The sequence below is a fragment of the Caretta caretta genome, chromosome 19, assembly GCF_965140235.1.
Source record: "Caretta caretta isolate rCarCar2 chromosome 19, rCarCar1.hap1, whole genome shotgun sequence".
Lineage (NCBI taxonomy): Eukaryota > Metazoa > Chordata > Testudines > Cheloniidae > Caretta > Caretta caretta.
The window spans coordinates 7,056,326-7,074,429 of record NC_134224.1 but is presented as its reverse complement, the minus strand read 5'-3'; the positions used below and the strand labels follow the sequence as shown (position 1 = coordinate 7,074,429).

Here is an 18,104-nt window from a genome sequence, read left to right as displayed (position 1 = left end):
GAAGGAAGTCAGAGACAGAGAGTCTGAAAATGGGGTTCACTACTGCTTAGCTGGTGCTCTGGGCTGACCATAATGGACTATGCTTTAACCTTAATTTCTGTATGCTAACCTAAGGACTTCCTACTCCGTGTTCCAGCTGACTAATAAACCTCCTGTATTGAAAATGCAATGTTAGTGTCAGTGTAACTACTTGGTAAAGTGCACTAGTCCCTGAAGAGTGTACAAGTCTCTATCAGGACCCTGTTTCAGTTGGATATTAGGAAAAACTTTTTCACTAAGAGGGTGGTGAAACACTGGAATGCGTTACCTAGGGAGGTGGTAGAATCTCCTTCCTTAGAGGTTTTTAAGGTCAGGCTTGACAAAGCCCTGGCTGGGATGATTTAACTGGGAATTGGTCCTGCTTCGAGCAGGGGGTTGGACTAGATGACCTTCTGGGGTCCCTTCCAACCCTTATATTCTATGATTCTATGATTCTATGGACTTGCTGAACAGAGCTCAGTATGAAGCAGAAGTGATGAAGCCCCAGAAGTTTAGTCTCAGGAGATGGTAAGGATGCATGGCCTACCCTGGGAGTCAAGTGAGACTCCTTGGGGTCTGGCAGATCAAAGGGATTCCTCCAAGACGCTGTTCCAAAATTGGGAGTGTAGCACTGATCCTGTGGATCCATGATAAGGAGTAATATTATATCATGTACTGGCTAAGGTGCACTAAGGAGGAATATGCAATGAACAACCACCCATCTATAATACAGGCAGATGGTCCCAGTATGGAATGCTGCATGTTGGTCCAAGCAGTTTTAAATAGTGCAGCACTACACCACAGAGACTAGAGGCCCCACCATGGAGTGCTCCAAGATGTTCTTTAATGAGGTGCTGCATCAGACATTTGCAGACATCTCCATGCTGCATCTAGGAGAGAGCAGAAAAACTGTTAGCTGCTCCACTTTATGCAAATTTAATTGCCCATAAACCTCTGTTTTTATAAAGTTTGTGTGTCCCTACATACTACATCTAAGGGAAGTAAATATACCTAGGAATAAAAGTTTTTGTCTACAAGTCACTGCAATCTATTATCAGATAATAGTATGGAACACCCTAAAATCCAGACAATTACGGAATTTGAGAAACAAGGTTCAAATTCAGCCTTTAATCTGCTTCCTAGATAGTTTGTTACCACCCTTCCTCACTGAAGAGTTAAAACATTACAGACAAAATTAAGGTTTTTTTGATTATGTGCCCTGTATGTTTGGATGTTTCCTGTCTCCTGATTATTTTCTTAGTTCTCTCCATGGCAGCAAGACATAAATGGACTATATCCAACCCTAGTCAATACTTTCCCCTTTCCATATATACCACTCAGATGCAACAGAAATGGACATTATAGAAAACACTACATTGGATAGACACAGACTGTACTCTGTCCTTAATCCCAATTTTAAAAAGCAGACTAGCTGCTACTAAGTGCATGTGGTCTAGAGGTGTACACACTAGACTAGGACTCAGGAAATGCAGGCTCTATTTCTGACTCTACTAGGAGACTTTAGATAAGTCACTTGCACATCTCTGAGCCTCCATTTCCTCATTTTTAAAGTGGAGATAATGATACTGACCTCTTTTAAAATCTCCTGATAAAAAAAAACTATGAGAGCTTTTTATTTAGTCCTTCCAAAAAGTCCTTCCCTTCTACTGAAAGTAAAAAGGTATACCCTTATTTATTTATAGATTTCCTCTCTTACATTTTCATTCAGAACATTATTAGCCCTGCTTTGTCAACCCCAAACATTGAAAAATAATTAATTTGGCCCATAAAAATGGAGAGATTGTTTTAAAAATCATGAGGGTTTTTTAAAATATTAAATGTTCGGTACTTTTTCTTGCCTTTTGACTCTTTAGGGATCCCTTGCTTCACATTTTCAAGATTTTCTCTGCAACCACAAGGGCTAGAAATTTACTTTAAAAAATTAAAGTTGAAATTACACCTCTACCCCGATATAACCCGGTCCTCGGGAGCCAAAAAATCTTTCTGCGTTATAGGTGAAACTGCGTTATATTGAACTTGCTTTGGCCTCAAACATTTCTGTTATTAATAGTCACTTCCCAACCCCTGACTGACCCCTCAGAACCGCCAACGCACCCAACTTCCCCTGCTCCCTGTCCCCTGACTGCCCCGCTCCCTATCCACACCCCTCTCCCCTGACAGGCCCCCCAGGACTCCTATGCCCTATCCAACGCCCCTGTTCCCCATTCCCTGACTGCCCCACCCCCAGAACTCCAAACCATCCAACCCCCCCGCTCCTTGTCCCCGACCGGCCCCCGAGACCCTCTGCCCCTTATCCAACCCCTAGGCCCCGGCCCGGCACCTGAACACACCGCTCAGAGCAGCATGTCAGGGCAGACATGCTGATGCGCTGATCCGCTGGAGTGCGCAGCCCCGCCCCCCAGAGCGCTGCTTTATTGCATTATATCCGAATTCGTGTTATATCAGGTCACGTTATATCGGGTAGAGGTGTATTATGCAATATCATGATTCCAGAACCTGGGCCTTTAAGAAGACGCTACACATTGTGAGACCCTCATGATAAAATCACAAGAGCTGACAATTTTGAACCAGCACAATTTCCATCAGCTGTTGAGGATGCTAATTGGATTTAGCTGCAGATAGCTCCTTCCACATGCAAGCAATTTAAGGAAAGAGCAAGGCTGGTCATTCTGTGGGGAAGTGGAAGATACAGTTGGGGGATAAATACTTGATTACAGAACCTGCAGTTGACACGTGTTTTCTGGTCCTGAAGTTTATTTCCATTTACCTTTCAAATTAAAACGGGGCTTGAAAGTCTGAAGAAACTGCAAACAGGCTGATTTTAGGAAACTTGTACTCCTCACTGGGCCCTGACAACCTTGTTCACTAGGGACTAGATCCTATTCAGAGCCCCATTGACTTAAGCATTTGCATGTATTTTCAGGATTGGGGCCTAACAAACAGTTGCTGCCCTAAAGAACAGATTTCACTTTTATCTGCTGTAGTGACATGGTTGAGAGCTACTGAGAGTCTGCATTTGTGCCAGCTGCTGTGATTTTGGTGGGCTTTATAGGGGCTTGTTTTGTAACATGTCTATGTTTAGATTTCCATATGCACACTGGGCATAGTTCTGTAAAGTGCTGAATACCCTCAGATACCATTAACTTCAGGGGGAGTTGAAAGCATTTGACACTTGGAAGCTCAGGCAGTCCTCCTATACAACTGACTTGTTACTTTGGTTTTAATATCATTCTATTATTTATGGAGAATTGACAGCATGCTTGGGACTGTACAGAACATAAAGGAAGACATTATTCCTGCTCCAAGGAGTTAACAATTTGTGGCCCCAAACCTGCAAAGACTTATGCACATGCTTAACTTTACCCACTGTTCATGTTCACTATTCATAGCGCATAAAGTTAAAAGCACATGTAAAATCTTTGCAGAATCAAGGTCTAAATTTCCCCAATGAATGAAGGATTTGGTGGCATGGGAATTCAGAGAGGCACATTTGAAATATCACAGTTCCATAGCCTCCTACAGTTATGGTGCTAGCTACATTTAGTTACAATAAAAGATCTCTTCCAAAATTGCTATTGATAGTCCTCAGAGACTGGCCTGATAAAAAGAGAACTCTCTCTTTAAGCACCAGCATCACGTGTGGAAACTTCTCTGACAGCCTGGAAGGGGGTGGCCATTTTTATAAAGCAGGAAGTGAGTAGTGTACACTAAAGTGATCATGGCAGATAACTACAGGGACTATAATCTGACAGCGGATCAGCAGGCCATTAAAGCCAAGTACCCGCCCCTCAATAAGAAATATGAGTGTGAGTATTTCTAGCCTTGTCCAGACATAGTCTATGGGGTGCTGGGCATGGGGTGGCGGTGAGGGGGACTCTGGAAAGGTGAGTCTCCTTAATACATGGGTGCTGCATGCTGTTTTCACTTTCAGATTGTGGGTGTGTGCCTGTAGATTAACTGTAGGGGTTGTTTGTGATTCTTAATTTGTTGAATTACTTTGTGCCTTTCTGTGATGTAAATAACTATACAATGACTTATTCATCAAAAGCATCCAGGGAAACACTCCTTCTAAGAAAGAAAAGGAGTACTTGTGGCACCTTAGAGACTAACCAATTTATTTGAGCATGAGCTTTCGTGAGCTGAGCTGTAGCTCACGAAAGCTCATGCTCAAATAAATTGGTTAGTCTCTAAGGTGCCACAAGTACTCCTTTTCTTTTTGCGAATACAGACTAACACGGCTGTTCCTCTGACTCCTTCTAAGCTGTTTCTTGTCTCTAAACAAATGCTTGAGATAATGTATTTTTTCCATCTTCTTTACTACATGTTTTTCTGTTTTGTTTTTGCATTATGTGCTTTAATCTGCTGCTTTAAGACTTTTGCCTGGGCTTTTTTCCCCTTCCCTCCCCAGGAATTCCTTCCTGCCTTGATTTAATAGCTTTAGGTGCTTACAGGAAGCAGCCTGGGTCTAACTGTAGTTTTATTTAGGCTGTGCCTGTTTGAGAGAGTAGTTTGTGTAATTTATTAACATATGTTTCAGGACTTGTTCAGCTCTTAAACCTAGTATAGGCTAATGACAGCAGCATGTTCCACCAGTCAAAAGGGAGCCAATCTTCCTTCTGTAATCGGAGAAGATTTTTATTCTCTGGCTGAAATGAATTAGACTCTATAGCTGTTATTTGTTAGAGATAGTTGGTAGGGAAACTATTTACAAAGCAGGTAAGTGATTATGGAACCAAGAGGGTGGCTTCAGCTGTAATGATCTGTTGTATGTTAGTTATTTTAGACCTAAGTTTAAATCTGTCTCCAACAATTTCACACACCTTTTGTGTTACTGTGAGTTGACTTAAATTCTAGATCCCTAAATTGTGGATGTAGAAAATTTCATATGTGTTTAAAGAATTAATATTACATAATTTAAGATCAATTTTATATTGTGGGTTCCTCGTTTTGTAATCCTTCTTAATGGTTTAAAAGTCAATGCCACATATTAGGGTGTTGGCCGCTTAAAAGCTATAAATGAACAGAAAAGGCTTGTGCAGTAGGCCTGCAGAATACGGACACATGACACTTCTCAGCCTTGAGGGAAAAGAAGAAACTGTCACAGACATCTAGTCATCATCACTTGTTTGCTGTGTTGATGCAGTAAACACCTTTAATATCTCATAAGAGCTGTCAGAAATCTGTTTTAGCTAGAGATAGGAGGTATAGACTGTATTCATCTTTGCTTTGAAATTTGGTTCTATAACTTATATGTTGTTTGACAATGCAACAACACTGATACACCAATTCTAGGTTTCCCCTAATGATTTTAATAACTAATGTTTTCACTCAAGCGCTAGCTCACTTACTTTTGTCCCTTAACTTTGCTCTCAATTAGATTTTTGTTACTTAGGGTCATCGTACTCTTTATTTGTTAAGTGCACTGTCCTCTCTTAAAACCGTTATTGACACACACATCCCAAAACCTAGCTGTAAAAAGCCTTTTAAGAAAGAGAGAGGTTTTGCTTAAAATTGTCTTTCATAATCTTAAGGGGGAATCAGGATTTGGAGCATACCGCACTAGCAATAATAAAATGGAGAAACTGTGCCATCTTGGGCGTGATCACGCTAACACTAGGCGTAAGTCAATAAGACTACTAAAGGTAGTAAGAATTATTGGTCAGATTTTCAAGAGTGCTCTTCACTCAGCAGCTGTCTGAGAGCTGACGGGCAGTATTTGTAGGATCGGGCCTAATGTCTGCATCTTGCACTGTAAGTGCGCAGAGCACGACTTGTTAGCCCTTTCACTGGACTACTCTGTACGTGACTCTGTACAAAGAGATCTGTCTGCAATGGATTGTACAGTCCATGTATACACTTGTTTTGGATCAGTTAGTGGCTGATGACCAGTATTTTGACTGTTCATGTATCTGCTTTAACTGCACAGGTTTGGAAATTTATTTTTTAATGACACTTTTAAATGTAAACCTAATGCCTTACAAAGTGCAGCTATACTAGGGAGCCGCCATGTAATTGAAGGCATTTAGGCCTGATCCTCTGAGTTACTGGTGTCAGTGGGAATCAAGTGCTCAAGTGTTGGGGAAGAGTCTGCATGGTTTTTTTGGTTTTTTTTTTGTAAAGAGAAATCATGCCTCACCAATACACTAGAATTCTTGAAGGAGTCAACAAGCATGTGGACAAGGGGGATACAGCGTACTTAGATTTTTCAGAAAGCCTTTGACAAGGTGCCTCACCAAAGGCTTTTAAGCAAAGTAAGCTGTCATGGGATAAGAGGGAAGGTTCTCTCATGGATTGGTAACTGGTTAAAAGATAGGAAACAAAGGGTAGGAATAACTCATCAGTTTTCAGAATGGAGAGAGGTAAATAGTGGTGTTCCCCAGGAGCTGCTACTGGGACCAGTCCTATTCAACATATTCATAAATTATCTGGAAAAACGGGTAAACAGTGAGGTGGCAAAATTTGCAGATGATACAAAAATTACTCAAGATAGTTAAGTCCCAAGCAGACTGCGAAGAGCTACAAAAGGATCTCTCAAAATTAGGTGACTGAGCAACAAAATGGAAGATGAAATTCAATGTTGATAAATGCAAAGTAATGCACATTGAAAAACATAATCCCAACTATACATATAAAATATGGGGTCTAAATTAGCTGTTACCACTCAAAGAGATCATGGAGTCATTGTGGATAGTTCTCTGAAAACATCCACTCAGTGCAGCGGCCGTTAAAAAAGCGAATAGAATGTTGGGCATCATTAAGAAAGGGATAGATAATAGGACAGAAAATATCATATTGCCTCTATATAAATCCATGGTACACCCGCATCTCGAATACTGCATGCAGATGTTGTTGGCCCATCTCAAAAAAGATATACTGGAATTGGAAAAGGTTCAGAAAAGGGCAACAAAAATGATTAGGGGGATGGAACAGCTTCCGTATGAGGAGAGATTAATAAGACTGGGACTTTTCAGCTTGGAAAAGAGACAACTAAGGGGGGATATGATTGAGGTCTATAAAATCATGACTGGTGTGGAGAAAGTAAATCGGGAAGTGTTATTTACTCCTTCTCATAAAACAAGAACTAGGAGTCGCCAAATGAAATTAATAAGCAGCAAGTTTAAAACAAACAAAAGGAAGTATTTCTTCACGCAAAGCACAGCCAACGTGTGGAACTCTTTGCTAGAAGATGTTGTGAAGGCCAAGATTATAACAGGGTTCAAAAGAGAACTAGATAAGTTCATGGAGGATAGGTCCATCAGTGGCCATTAGCCAGCATGGGCAGGGATGGTGTCCCTAGATTCTTGTTTGCCAGAAGCTGGGAATGAGCGACAGGGGATGGATCACTTGATGATTACCTATTCTGTTCATTCCCTCTGGGGCACCTGGCTTTGGCCACTGTCGGAAGACAGGATACTGGGCTAGATGGACCTTTGGTCAGACCCAGTATGGCCGTTCTTAAGTTCTCCCCAACTTCTTGTATCCAGTCCTGATCCATCAACATTATGCTTCAAAATTATGGTGTAGAATATTGTTATCAATTACAACACCACACCTTGTTGTATGCAAGCAGCAAAATACATTCTGTACCACCGGCTGCTTTTTTCTTATTCAGCTCAGTCCTCTCTGGGGTATTTTGCCTACAATGGAGGTGGGAGTACACTTTAATTGTAAAATTAACTTGGTTACGTTGTCTGTGCTTGACTTCTGCAAGTGGGAGTCAGAGCACAAGCACAGGGAGGGGCTGAATGTTGATGAGCTGACCCAAAGAGTGGATTAATTGGAGGGGGATAAAAGGTGGAATGGCCTAGAATAGCATTTTAATAAAAAACCCTGATTTTAAAAAACACTGGATACAGTTAGACAACCTGGCTGCATAAAGGAAAGACTGACCTATGCATGGATGTGCTTGTGCTGAGCTGAAGCTGTTAGGAACTTGTAACCACAAAACATTTTGGGGGGGTTTGAAGGACTAACTCCTACCAGAGCCTCTGCTGGAGTAGGGGTGGGAATGGTCTTTGGTAAACTTATTATTGCATGTGTAGAATTGTTTTAATTGTGTTTTTCTCTGTAATGCTTTCACCTTGAATAAAAGTGCTGACCTAGAGTTGTGTAAGAGCATAACTGTAGGCAGTTAAGCTGGCTATAGCTTCTGGAATGAGAGCAAATCACAGACCCTGGTCTATTTAGGCAGTCTGACTTGCCGGTAATAACACCGTGTAGGTAGGGAATTGTGCCATCTGGAAAAACCCCATTCAGGAGAGGGAGAGAGATGCGGGTCTCTCCCCAGGAGAGGTGATGGCTGGGAGCTGGAGGTTTAAGAGTGAGTGCCCTTGGTGGACCACAAAAGGGGAACACTGTTGCAGCTGCCCTGAATTGTACCATGTTATCGGTGGTTTCACTAGAAACAAGTTAGCTTTTTGTGGTTTTTCTTTTAAAAACCTGTTCTGTCGACATGTGTTGATGACACTGAATTAAATCTTTTCAAGTGTCATTGTTAATTAATCAGATTAACACACTAGCTGGAGCTTCAGTGTCAAAACAAGCACAAAAAATTATCTTGTTATTAACAGGACCTGACTTTTTCTTCCATATTATTGCTTATTTTTAAACCACCATGATGATCTCATAACTATTCTTCTTCTACTCCCCCAGATCTGGATCACACAGCTGACGTTCAGTGAGTATTTACAGCTGCAATTTCTACTCCTGGGGGAATTCTATGCCAAAAAATTAAATTCTGTGCCCAATATTTTAAAATTCTGCAAAATTCTGCATATTTTATTTGTCAAAATATCACAGTATAATCACACCAGTTTCAATTATTTTGGTAATTTATTTCAAAATATCTGTCAGCAAGTTTGTCTGTAACCAAAAAAAGATTCTGGTAACTTTTTTTGACAAACAGATTCCTTACTAAGCATATTAGCACAGAACTTTGAGTAATTAATTTAAATTACAATACAGAACTCAGAGTAGTGAGTAGAAGTAGAACTCGATGAAGTGAGCTGTAGCTCACGAAAGCTTATGCTCAAATAATTTGTTAGTTTCTAAGGTGCCACAAGTACTCCTTTTCTTAATACAGAACTGTATTTCCTGCACCAGTCAGAAGCAGTGCAAAGGCTTGGGGGAGTCAGGGGTAATGGAGGAGCTGAGGGAGAGAGAAGGAACCTGAAGTGAACCTGGAGGGTTGTTGGATGTGGCTGGAAGAAGTATGGAACAGTTTGTTTGTTTGTTTGTTTGGGGGGCGAGGGGCAGGCTGGATTGTAAGGGAGTTTGGACGCCTCCCTCATGCAGACCCTTGCTGACCCAAATCACCTCTCATTCAGTCAGGCACATCTGCCCATCTCCCCACACCTCCCATCCCCATGGGTCTCTGCAGCCTTCTTCCCCATCCTTATGTGTCCCTGCAGCCCTTCTCCCCCAATCCCCATGTGGCCTTGCATCCTAATTCCCATTCAGCTAGAGGGATTTGGCTGGTGCCTTTCCCTGCGTGATTCATGAGTGGCTCTGGGAGCATTCATGCAATCTAGCTGGCTGCGGGGCTCCACATGAGGTTGTGCTGAGTGATCACAGCTCCTAGAGGGGTTTGCTGCTGGTCACTAGCAAGGCATTATGAGACACAGCCCAGGCTGGAGAGTTTAGGGGGCACAGTGGTCCCACGGTCCCAGGCTGCACCCTGGGAAACCCATTACAAACTTATCAAAAGAGAAATAGATAAATATATCCACCCCCCATGCCCTAAAAAGAGAAACCATATTGTTGAAATGAAACAAAGAATATCTAGCATCCCAGCAGTGACGTTGGAATCACTTTTATAGTGAGGGTGCTGAAAGGCATTGAACAAAACTGTAAAACCTGTACATGATAGAAACTACTTCAAGCCAGAGGGTGCTGCTGCACCCCCAGCACCCTTAGTTCCAGCACCCCTGCATCCCAGCATGCTTAGGTATGCATTCCGTAAGCTCAAAGGGGATATATTTGGCCCAATTCTCCTCTCACATCAGTTTACATAGATGCAACCCTGCTGACTTCACAGTTACTCCTGATTTACATCAAATGTGATAGAAGAATTAATCTTAGTGAGGTTACACCCAGAAATTTACTCCTGGGGGAATTCTGCGCCACTGTGCGTACACAGAATTTCCCCCCCCCACACACAGAAAATTCATTCTGCCGCAGAAGTGCTGCAGTTCCACCTTTTGCCCACCAGAGGCTGCTGTGGCGCTAGAACAGCCAACAGCACCTGAACACAGCTGGCTGTTCTGGCGCCACAGCAGCCTCTGGTGGGCAAAAGGTGGAACTGCAGCACTTCTAGGGCAGAATGTATTTTCTGTGCATGCACAGTGGAGCAGAATTCCCCCAGGAGTAGAAGTTCATCACTGCACCCTGCCTGCAGAGCCAGGTTAGGACAGAGTGGGGCACACAGGGCTGCTAGGGGTCACAGACTAGGGTTCAGAATAGCTAGCTGGGGGGACAGACTGGGGCCTGGGCTCAGGAGCTGGTGGGGTGAGAGCATTGAGCCAGGAGCTCCCAGCCTTGGACCTCAGGAATATACCGTCTTGCACTGTTCAAGATGGGCAGCGCAAATTTAGTAACTGGTTCACTACTTCATCAATGGAAAGTGTACATACACCAGTCTTTGCAAAACCTGAGCAGATTTACCACACACGTCAGGCAAATTCACTAGTAAAGATAAACAGTAAAACAAATGTATTGACTACAAAAGATAGATTTTAAGTGATAGGCAAAAAGTCAATTAGTTACCAACAGAAATAAAATATAAACATGCAGTCTAAACTCTCAACCCTATTAGACTGGGCAACAACTAGATTAAGGAGTCTTTCTCACCCCACTGGATATTGCAGTTCAAAGTACACAGATTTCACCCTTGACATCTGGACCAGTCCCCTCAGTTGGAGTCTTCAGAGTGTCCTTGTTGCTTGCAGCATAGGTGGGTGAAGGAGTAAAAGGCCAAGCCTGGGCCCCCTGTGTTGTAGAACAAAAGTCCAGGCATGTCTCAGGGCACTGCTGAGTCTCCAGGCAAGGTTGAGCAATTCCTCTGGTGTGGCCTCATGCAAGTGAGTCATTGAATTGTAGCTCCCTTGCTGGACAAGGGTGGTTGATGGGTTGTTTGACATCCTGCCCGGGTGTTAGTTACTTTCCTTGCTGTTTCCTCTGGCGAGCTATCATCTGGCTAATTCCCCAATTTACAGCATGTTTTAGTGACAGCCATACAACACAATTCTCATAACTTCACATCCATATATGTATATCATTAATGCATAGAGAAATGACTTTCAGCAGATCATAACCTTCCCGCTGATACCTTACAAGGCATGTTTTATATGTAATATCACAATTATATACAGATGAGGAATATGGGGGGTTACAGGGTGCTCCTCCAAGGTACAGAATGTCACAAAGGTATGCCTAGAGTGCTCCTGAAATAAGTCTAAGCTACATGGAGGTGTTTTAATTCTTCAGCTCCTTGTCTCTTCTCTTCAACCTCAGATGTTCATGCTACCTCTTTATTTCCAAGTGATCTATTTCCATGCATGCCAACTGTCCATATTTAGGAAGGACATCACTTCTTTTAGTAAAATATTTTCTACTTTCCCACTCTGTCCCTCCAAAAGGAAGCTCCTTTCCTCTTGCAATATTTCAACAGTGCTTCCCTAATCTTCTTCCCAAATGCCCCTATTCATAGGTAATGGCAGGTCTGCACTTCTCTGCATTCACTTCCTTTCCCAGTTATACTAGCACCCCAATCTTTCATCTGCATCCCCCCACTTTCTTTGTTACTATTATATGATGGAGTAATGCTGCTGTCTGTAGGTTACATGCCTGGGGAGATACCTTGGAAGAGACATTTGAGCAGTGTGCTATGGCCATGTTTGGCTACATGACGGATACAGAGACGGTTGAACCCTTGGATACTATAGAAGTGGAGGCAGAAGGTAAGAAGGCAGTGAGCCTATTGTATGAACTCGTTGAAAGAGAAGTGCATTGAAATAAAAAGGTCAGTACTACATCTAAGGAGCCAATCTCAGTTGGCTGAATCTTCTAGTACTTTGTCATCAGGAAACTGCCCCTTTGATATGGACTGAAAGAATGTTTGGGAAGTTCTTGACCGAGCTCCCAGTTGAGTCTTTCTCTCTCTGCTTCTATCCTGTAGGACATGACCTGCTCTCTCTTCTCTATAACTTCTTGAATGAGTGGCTATATAAATTCAGTGCTGACCAGTTCTTCGTACCCAGGGTAAGTCTCTTCCATCTTACAGGACAGGACTATTCCCTACCAACACCTGCCCTAGGTACAGCAGTATCTGGGGCAGTAAAGGTGGAACCAACAAAACACTTACACCCGCCAACACATCAGGGGGATTGTAGACACAAGGATAGGGAGAGGCAAGGCACATATTCTTAGTTTTGCTGTTGTAAAGGCTAATGAATAGATGCCATTATACCATAATAACTGTTCTGTGTACATCTGAATTCTGAACACCAGTGTGTCTCTGAGGCTGCTCAAACGCTGGCTTTAGGTTCCGATGGTGATGTGAATATTGGCTTTGTATCGAGGCATGTTCACTGGGAGTCTTCATCCGGTGGTATAAATCAATATGAGAAGTCCTCTTAATGGCAACTTTTTACCCTGTTTCTTTTTTCCTTGCAGGAGGTGAAAGTGCTTCACATTGACCGAATGAGGTACAAAATAAGGTCCATTGGGTGAGTAATCAACACCATCTCATTTAAGAGCGAAATTCTGAAAACCAGTGAATAAAGACTAGGAAGGAGTGGGGGGGCCTTGGGCAAGTCCTTCTATCTGTGTCTGTCATGTATATAAAATTTAAGTATCTATCATGCTCTCTCTCATGAGGATTAATCAGCTAATCTTTGTAAAACTGTATAATACTACTTATTATTCTGATATGTTTCAGCCAGTTGCTATCAAAGACTTGGAAGCAGACCGGAAATAAAAATAATCTGAGCCCAGAACTTCAGGGATTTATTTAATACAATACAGGGACTGTAGGCAAATCAACGTCTCTCCGCTTCCTTCTCCCTATTTTGTAGGCCTTCTCTAGACTAGGATTTAAAGGTGTGATGTTAGATTGAGCTAGCTCAATCTAACTAACCTCTTCTAAAATTCTAATTGAGACAAAGCAGTTGTACTTCAGAACATGTTAACCTGATGGAGTTAAACCCTAGACTCCCCTTAAGTTTTATCTTGACCAGTTTAAAGTGTTTGAACTATAGCAGCCTTATTAAGATTAGGATGTTAGCACATGGTTAATTAATACGTTTTCCTGGTATGGGTGTAGCCCTAGTCTAGACAATGCCATAGATGCCCAGTTTCACTCCCACTGGACGACAGCTATAGCATTTACATACATGTTGATGATTCAGTGGATTTTTTGGGGGGGGATTAGCTTTTCAGTGTTGTAGCTGACCGTACACTGTGTGTATTGTACTTGCATGAGGAGACTTGGAAGGACCAGAATAGCTTCAATCCTCCCAATTCTATAGGGGAACTGTTAAGAGTGAATCTCTAATGCATAAGTGAAAGGAAAATGGGCTTTGTTTCTTCTCCTCTCCCTTCAATCTATCTTAAGTCCTTCTCTGGGGCCCTTTATCTTAGTGCCTCACAGGCTATAACTTATTTATCCTCACAAAACCCCTGTGAGGTGTAGAAGTGCTATCATCCCCATTTTACAGATCGGGGAACTGAGACCGTGAGAGGCTAACTGACTTGCCCAAGATCACAGAGGAATTCTGTAGAAGAGCCACACCCCTATTCTTTTATGTCATGGGTTGCTGCCTAACCACTGGCTCATGCTTTCTTTCTTCCACCCACACCTCTCCTAGCAACCCTGGCTTATGGGAGTGACCTTTCCAGCAATTAGTTGGAAAAATTCCCCTCCATGTGGCACAAGGGATGGTGTGCCATTCTCTCCCCTACAGTGGGAGTTGCGCGTTTTAACTACTAGAGAGGGTGTAGTATGTTGTTCCCTGAATTACTTTGCTTTTTTTTTCTTCTGTTAATAGCTTGTAAAATTGCCCAAGAGGCTAGAGCCTGGAACAGGAGGCTTTTTATATATTTAAACAAGCAAGGTACAAATAACTAGTATCTTTGCTGGGATGGCTCAGCTCTCTGAGATAGTAACTATCCTCCACACCACCTCAGTAGTTACGCTATGAGAGAACTACTGAGGAGAGTTAATCTGACCTTTCCACAAAGTGGATTTCCTCTAAGTGACTCACTTGCACTGGTGATTCCAGCAATGATAGTTGTTGAATTAAACCAAAGTTTCAACAATCTCCTCACACTTATCTGTGGGTTTGTTTTTTGTTTGTTCCCTAAGGTGGGGGGAAGAGTTCTCTTTACCCAAACACCCTCAGGTATGTAACAATTGCTCTGTGTCTTACGGTTTCATGGGTATGACAAAGGCTTTTCTCCTAAATTATTAAGAGAGCCAGTTACAAACTTTTCTGCGTAATTAGATGCCAGTATTGCCTCTGATACCAAAGCTCTTGCTCACTAACTGCCATTTGTGAATGCAGCAATTAGCACTCCTGAAACTGAGTGTCTGGGTGATTACTCATGAGCTAGCAGCAATGAGAAGTCCGTTGTCTAGCTGAGCCAATGAAATACAAACCAATCCAAAGTCAGGGTGCTTACACTGGCATGATAGTTATTAGGTTGCTCTGTTGTAAATTCTCTAGAGATTCAGTAATAAACTAATCTAATCCTTCCTGATTTCCCTCCCACATCACCCAAACTGTGTTCTGTTGTGGCTAGTTGATGGGAGTTGGTGCTGTGCAGAAAGTAACTTTGTTCTGCTACTTTCCCATCACCTAGATCAGTTTCTACATGGTGATGTCCCAACCTTTACACTCCTAACAAGTGCAGCACAGCTGTGCTTCTGGGGAAGGATTTTTTTTTTTTAAACTAAGCGGTTTTCAAACTTTTTAGGCTCTTGAGTAGCAGCCATGTTAGTCTGTATTCGCAAAAAGAAAAGGAGTACTTGTGGCACCTTAGCATCCGATGAATTGAACTGTAGCTCACGAAAGCTTATGCTCAAATAAATTGGTTAGTCTCTAAGGTGCCACAAGTACTCCTTTTCCTTTTTAGGCTCTGTACCCCTTTCGAAATAATATAGCTTACTGCATGCCCCTATCTGACATAGGTGGGGGAGGATGTGTGGGATCATGTGCCCCTCCCCAATTTCTGCCTTCCATTTAGCAACAGCTTCTGGAGGCTTTCACAGAGGTCAGGCAGGGGGTGGAGGTGGCACTCCCTCCCTTAGCTGCCTGGCGTCGCTGGCCCAAGCCACCTTGTGTCCCCGCTCATCCCCAAATGTTCTTCCACACACCCCTAGGGGGCACCCCGCCACAGTTGGAAAATCTCTGTACTAAATAAAATGCGTTGTCTGCCACTACAGGATTTTTCTTATGTACCCCCTAACGAGAGCTCACATACTCCTAGGGGTACATATACCCCAGTTTGAAAACTACTGTAAACTGAATAGCATTCCCAGGAAGCCAGTAAATATTCATGTATTGCTGTGATTCATACAGAGCCACTGCTGGGGCTCATGGTTTACAAACTCTAATTTCCTGTGCCCATTCCCTCTAGGGTACTGAGGTCAAGGCAATAACTTATTCAGCAATGCAGATCTATGAAGAAGAGACTCCAGAAGTGTTTGTGATCATCGATATCTAAAACAAGAAGAAAACTGCTGAAAGGAGTGAATACTTGTCATTGCTGGCAAAGGTCCCACACGAACTCTGTCATCCGTCTGGAAATAATGGAACAATTGGCTATAAATGTATTGTAATACTTAGACCCAGTAAGATGCTCCATCAGCTGGGAGGAGGAATCACAGGGAATAGCCACCTATGATTTTACTCTGAGGATGGTGAACCAGGCTGGGAACTGCATATCCAGAAAGGAGAGCTAAGTTTCTCTGGTGAAAAGAAAGGGATTTGTAGGGAGTCTCTCAGTAGCACTGATACTTTTATATCGATTTTTAAAGGCCAGCATTGGTACTGGGTTCCTTTTGAATGTAGGTGGGGAAATCAAAAGGGGGTTATTTTTATTAGCCAAAAATATATTTTATTGAGTGAGCAGGAGAAGACTAGAGTGTCATAGATCTGAACACTTTGCCTTCTTTTAGAGAAACTACCTCTCCTCTGTTTTGCACTGTTTTGATATAGATTTTAATTTGCTCATTCCAAAGTGGCATCTCTGTTTCACTTTATTTAGAGCTTCCAAGGGCATGTCTACACAGCAAACTAAAACCCATGGCTGGGCCATGCCAACCGACTTGGGCTCAGGCTGTGGGGCTGTTCCATTGCTGTGTAGGCTTTCAGGCTGGGGCCCAGGCTCTGGGACCCTCCTACCTCACAGGGTCCCAGAGCCTGGGCCCCAGCCCAAGCTTGGAAGTCTACACAGCAGTGAAACGACCCCACACCCAGAGCCCTGCAAGCCTGAGTCGGCTGGCATGGGTAAGCCACAAGTCTCTAGTTGGTGTGTAGACATACCTTGAGATCTCTGCTGCTAGTCTGGCCTAATGAAAGGATTTACCATGATAAAAGTCCATCTTGACCTGTTTGTGTTAAAGTGAAAAGATGCCACTAGGTGGTACTGGATCTCCTCCATAGAACACTGGTAAACTCCTACTGTAATGAAGCATGTGTCCATGTGAGTGTAGTACAGTACTAATGTTTCCTCTTGCCCTTCCCACAAGCAGAGGCTGCATTCACCATTTCTGGGGTAGAAGGGAGTCTACCAGGATTTGCATGTCCCAGAACAATTAGATCTTGGCATATGAAGGGCACTTCTCTCCTGTTCCCGTGATGGCAGTCAATAAACTGGCTACTTCTTTCTTAAGACCGTAGAAACGGTACATAGCATTCCTCCATTGTAGGACAATGCATTGTCATGCAGGAGGCAAACTCTGACTGAACACCTTTCCTACAGAGAAGTGTGTGTAAACTTCACCGTTCTTCATTGTGCTATACAGTTCTGAGACCTTGCATGTAAACAGTGCGGAAAGTTCCTATGTCTTTCTTTAAATGCTAATGTATATTTTGGGTTGGCCTTTACTAGCAAGGGATGGTTGTGGGTGTGTTAGTGGGGAGGAGAAAGAGAATAATTACAGCAAGTGGAGTTTTTTGTGGGGCAGGAGTGAGTAAATTATATTTTCAGCAGCTCTAAGGCACCTTCATACTGCCAGGGGCAAACTAGAATTGGGACCCGTATCTTTCACAGTAGTGTACAAGTTAACTGTGTGAGTAACGGTTCTTTGCTGTTTGAACATTATTGCATATAGGATCCATGCAGGACAATTGTCATCTTTTTGAAATGACCACTTACTAGCTCTCCTTTTATTATCAGCATAGGAAGTGGGATGTTTGAAAGAGGGTAGGAGCAAATCACCAACAGGTATCAGTAACATCTTATCTGCAGTTGTCTCTGTTTGGCTCAGTATAGCATGTCAGAACTAGGGTGACCAGACAACAAGTGTGAAAAATTGGGATGGGGGTTGGGGGTAATAGTTGCCTATATAAGACAAAGCCCCAAATATCAGGACTGTCCCTATAAAACTGGGACATCATCACGCTAACGAACCCCACTGCCCACTACCTCAAAAAAGAAGAGTCTATTGTACTATAACTAGGAAAGGTTAATACTGTGTTTAGTACCCTTCCCTTCTTCCATTGTATTTTGAGAAAATAATTACAAAGTGTAGAAAGGGCTGCCCACTTCAAGCAGCTTTCTTTTTTAAAATGTTTTACTTAAGACCACCTTTAAAGGGAGGAACGGGTTTTCTTACAATCATGTTACTGTGCACATGGCCATTTAAAAATCTCTTCAATTTAGTTGCATGTATAGTGTGAAATAAAGTTGACTTAATTGTGCAGGTGTTTATAACCATCTACGGAGAGCAGCATCTCCTGGAGGTGAGAGAGAGTGGTGGGGTTAGTTTTGTAGGTGAAGCAGGGCAAATACCGTCACCACTTTCCTTCCCTCTCCTTCCAGTTGACCCTCTGCAACTCTGT

General features: G+C 42.7%; 1 protein-coding gene across 1 annotated transcript; it reads left to right on the top strand.

Annotated features, from left to right (window-relative positions):
- Nucleotides 1–3,707: 3,707 nt before the first annotated feature.
- Nucleotides 3,708–17,963, top strand: ZBTB8OS (zinc finger and BTB domain containing 8 opposite strand). Its single transcript, XM_048826197.2, has 7 exons — nucleotides 3,708–3,845; nucleotides 8,692–8,716; nucleotides 11,875–11,996; nucleotides 12,215–12,297; nucleotides 12,712–12,764; nucleotides 14,402–14,438; nucleotides 15,676–17,963. Exons 1-7 carry the CDS (start codon nucleotides 3,758–3,760, stop codon nucleotides 15,760–15,762), a joined length of 495 nt encoding a protein of 164 aa, XP_048682154.1. The 5' UTR covers nucleotides 3,708–3,757; the 3' UTR covers nucleotides 15,763–17,963.
- Nucleotides 17,964–18,104: the final 141 nt, after the last annotated feature.